Source organism: Vicia villosa, linkage group LG1 (assembly GCF_029867415.1).
Source record: "Vicia villosa cultivar HV-30 ecotype Madison, WI linkage group LG1, Vvil1.0, whole genome shotgun sequence".
Lineage (NCBI taxonomy): Eukaryota > Viridiplantae > Streptophyta > Magnoliopsida > Fabales > Fabaceae > Vicia > Vicia villosa.
Window position 1 is genome coordinate 172,394,188 of NC_081180.1, and position 4,098 is coordinate 172,398,285.

At 42.9% G+C, this 4,098-nt stretch overlaps 1 protein-coding gene across 1 annotated transcript; it reads right to left on the reverse strand.

Annotated features, from left to right (window-relative positions):
* Positions 1 to 651: 651 nt before the first annotated feature.
* LOC131659575 (uncharacterized) lies at positions 652 to 2,577 on the reverse strand. The gene is made up of 2 exons (XM_058928750.1): positions 1,094 to 2,577; positions 652 to 700 (listed from the first exon to the last, which is right to left on the reverse strand). Exons 1-2 carry the CDS (start codon positions 2,575 to 2,577, stop codon positions 652 to 654), a joined length of 1,533 nt encoding a protein of 510 aa, XP_058784733.1.
* Between the last annotated feature and the right edge of the window lie 1,521 nt (positions 2,578 to 4,098).

Consider the following 4,098-nt stretch of genomic DNA (forward strand, 5'->3'; position numbering starts at 1 on the left):
AAGTTTTAGCAACCTCAACAGCCTTAAGGCGTTCTTCGAGAGCTTGGTACATCTTAGCAGTCTCAGTCAACTCAGCAGTAAGATCATGTTCAAGATCAATAACCTCATGGTGGTCGTCCACTACTTTCAGTGTCTCATTAACAGGAGTTTCTTTAGTTTTCACCCCTCCGTCAGCAGAATTGGTAGGAGTATCTTTGACCAAACTAGCGACACTCTTTCTGAGTTCATCCTGTCCTTGAACAACGGCATGGAGAGTCTCCATAAGTTGGGCCATTCTTTCCCCCATAACATCCATATCCCTACGGAGGGCAGCTTGATTCTGTTCAAATTGTTCCATGATTCTCTCGTTGCTCCTGGTGCGGTAAGGATGTAAGAAAGTCAGCTTCGTCGTCGGGAAAGAAATCTGTTGCTGAAAAGGACCCCAATTAGTTTCTTGTGCCATAACCTGAAAAATGCAATGTGATAATGTGAATGTATGAGTGCATGTGTGCATATGATGTGTTGTGTCATTTCCAGGGTATCCAAAGTAAGATTGATAATCAAGAACAAATAACAACGTGACGAGAGAGATATTTAGTGAAAACTGACAGCAATTCATTTCATTCATAATAGCCCCCTAAGGCGAGTGGGTTCAAACACAAATAACAATGTTCAAATACAAAGAGCAATAGAGACCCCATCCAACAAATCTGGTGGTGATCTACAAACGAAATTCAATTATCAATTCATCTCAATGTAGAACAAAGGCCATCCTTGTCTGAAATGGGCATCACTCCACTTCTTTGTTTCGTCAAATAGCTTCTTAGTAGCCTCCCGATCTCTTCCTTTGACAAGGCTTTGGATCACTTCATCCTTTCGGAATAACTGTGTGTCTAGATTCTTGCAGCAATCCCTAAGTTCGTCACACCCTTTGCATTCTGGGATATAGGTCTTCTCAAGTGCATTTGCTTCACTCATCATTTGGTCTCTGAGCTTGACATTCTCTTCAGCTAGTCGGGCGGTGCGGAGGTGACTTCCTTTCAGTTGGGTCTCAAGTGCTATTCTCTGAGTGGTCTCTTCTTCCAGTTTCTTCTTCATGGTCCTCAACTCATACTTGGTTTCTTTCTCCAGTCGGAGCTTGTGGGCTTTCAGGTCTTCTTGATACTCTCGTCTGAGCTTCTCTTTTTCTTCCTTTATAGCCTTTTCTATAACCTTTTGAGGGTCTTCAGTAGAAGCAACAACAGCTTTCCCGTCCTTTTCAGTTCTAACTCTCTTCCTGGCTTGAGAAGACTCTCCTTTGAGAGTTTTAAGTTCACGGGCCAGTTCATTCTTTGTCTGTTTAAGGAAATAGCGCTTCAAATCCATATCCCTATCTTTCTCTTTCAGTCTCAAATTGGCGACGCGGACCTGGTCAAAACGTTCTCTTGACACCATAGTTTCTGATATCTTCGGAGGTTGTGCATACAAGAGAGGAACTTCCGGGAATGGTAACAAAAGTGTCTTGACTCTCTTCTTAACCCAATCGGTATAGGGCTCCATAGCAATGGCATTCTTGGCTCCCAGAGTGGATCTCTCACCTATATGAATGTTATTCCAGGCCTTCCTGATTTCCTCAAGCGCTATAGCGTCAGCTCTCTTCTCAAAGTATACGGATTGGTAAATCTCCCTATCCGAAGGCCCACTCTTCATGGTATAGCCCAACTGACGAAGAGCTAGAACTGGGTTGTAGTTAATACATCCTCTTGTCCCAATGAGCGGGACGTTACCAAAGTTTCCGCACCTGATAATGACTTCAGATATGCCTGTTCGGAATTGATACCATACGATGTCGTTTGCAGTAAGTCCCATGATTCTCTGAGACCATTTCTGAGTAGAGGTAACAAACGGACCACTAGCAGGTAAGTGAGATTTGAACCATTTATATAACAGCGGCAAGCAACCTCGAATAGCCCCTCTTTTACCATGCCGAGAGTGAATGGAATAATATGTGTCAGCCAATAGGGTGGGTATTGGATTCTTGTCCATAAAAAGACATATAGCAGCCAAATCAACGAACTTGTGAATGTTGGGAAACATCACAATTCCATAGATCAGAGCGGCCAAAATAGCATTGAAAGCCTCCCATATTCCTTTGTCAGCAAATTCTTGAGCTTTTTCAACCAGGAAACTCATGTAGAAGCCATGAGTATCACCATTCTTCTTCCAGTTATCATGAACATCCCCCAAGCTCAAATAAAGAGCGTTGGCAATGTAATCCAACCTAGGTTTCTCTGGGACACAAACAAAAGGCACTCTGTGTTGAATCTTGATGTTGAGGAGGTAAGAGTACTCTTCAAGAGTGGGAGCTAGCTGATAATCCGAAAATGTGAAACAACGGATATCTGGGTCGTAGAACTGAAGAAGAGTAGATAAGGCCCATTCGTCGACACGCGAATACAGAAGAGATAATATGTTGCCATAATTGTCACTGAACACTGTTTCATTATGACCAGTGACCAATTCACCCAATTGTCCCAATTGAACCATACCCTCGCGATGGAAAGTATAGGTGTGTGTGCGCCTTGTAGCCCCTTGATTGACGGTCACGTTGTTATCCATTCTTGACAGAGATTGATATTTTCTGGATACCCTGAAAAATGACATGCAAATGAGAATTAACGTTTTTCTTTTCTTTCTTTTCTTTCTTTTCTTTCTTTTCTTTTTTTTTTCTTTTTTTTTTTTGAAATGTAAACATGCTATGATGAAAATGATGCAGATTGGGTCCCCACGACATAGAGGGACCAAGGCAATAGTTCTGAGCAAGAAGATATCATAGGATCAAAGGTCCGGCATAGATCAGAGAACCAGAAGAACCATAATCATCAACGGAACCAAATAGTCAACAACCAGAACCAACTAGTCACCAACAGAACCAAATAGTCACCAACGGTACCTGTCATGTATATCCCTCCCCACTCACGGGTGTAGTCTAGGTCAGGGTAGGTCAAAATGGCAACCAGCGTTATCAGTCCTCCTGAGGCACCAATGTTGTTGCATCTACATGCCAACAATGATACCCCATTTGGACCTCGACTGGGCGTGGGTCTCATGATCGCACTAGACAAGACCTGACATCTCATCGGCGTCATGACTATCCACTCTATCCTAGGTATCCTATGTGTCACTCTGGCCTGGGTATTGGGCCTTTTACCTCATAGAACATCCCACCCAACCTGCAAAACAGAACAGAAGACCCCAAGGAACACAGAATATAATCCATATGCATGATGTGCAAACAGAAATAAACATGATATGCAAGCAGAAAAAATAAACATGCAAACATATATACAAGGTATAGACATGAAAACAAATAAACACCCAGTAAATAAACAAACAAACGCAGGCTAGGATCGACTCGCTATGGATGGACCAGCAACAGGTCTAGCAACATCCCCAGCAGAGTCGCCAGCTGTCGCACGCTCGCGAAAAAATGAACAGAGTCGCCACCAATATATTTATCCCATAAGGGAAAGGAATATCAGAAAACCTAACAAAGGAAGGAACAGGGTCTCGCGACTAGAGAATCAAGGTACGGGAGTCGGTTACGCAAGGGGAAGGTATTAGCACCCCTCGCGCCCATCGTACTCGATGGTATCCACCTATGTTTGTTTCTATCTAAAGGGTGTGTATCTATGTCTAAGCCTATATGCGAAATGAATGCAAAAGGTAGGGAAAATAAAGAATTGTACTCGCACGGGCCCTACCCCGCTGCCTACGTATCCTTTTCAGGAATCAGAGTTACCGTAGCTCGGCTCACGATTTTCTGTTTGTTTTTGTGTTTTTTAGTTGGGCGGCGTTAACGCTCACGCTCTTGCACAAGGGGACAGCCTAGGATGCAATGGAGCGGAGATAACTTGCCCTTAAGAAAAGAAAAAAGAGATGGGTTTGTATCTTTTAGGGTAATTCCATGATGACGAGAACCCACTACAAGGTCTCGCATCACTTCCTCACTTTTGTTTTAAGTCTGAACATTTATTAGGTTTTTTGAAGTGTTTTTGGTTGGTGTTTTTTAAGGGGGTTTAATTTGTGACTTAGATCATACCAAAAAGAGTTTTGTTTTGCATATTTAGAGAACGCACA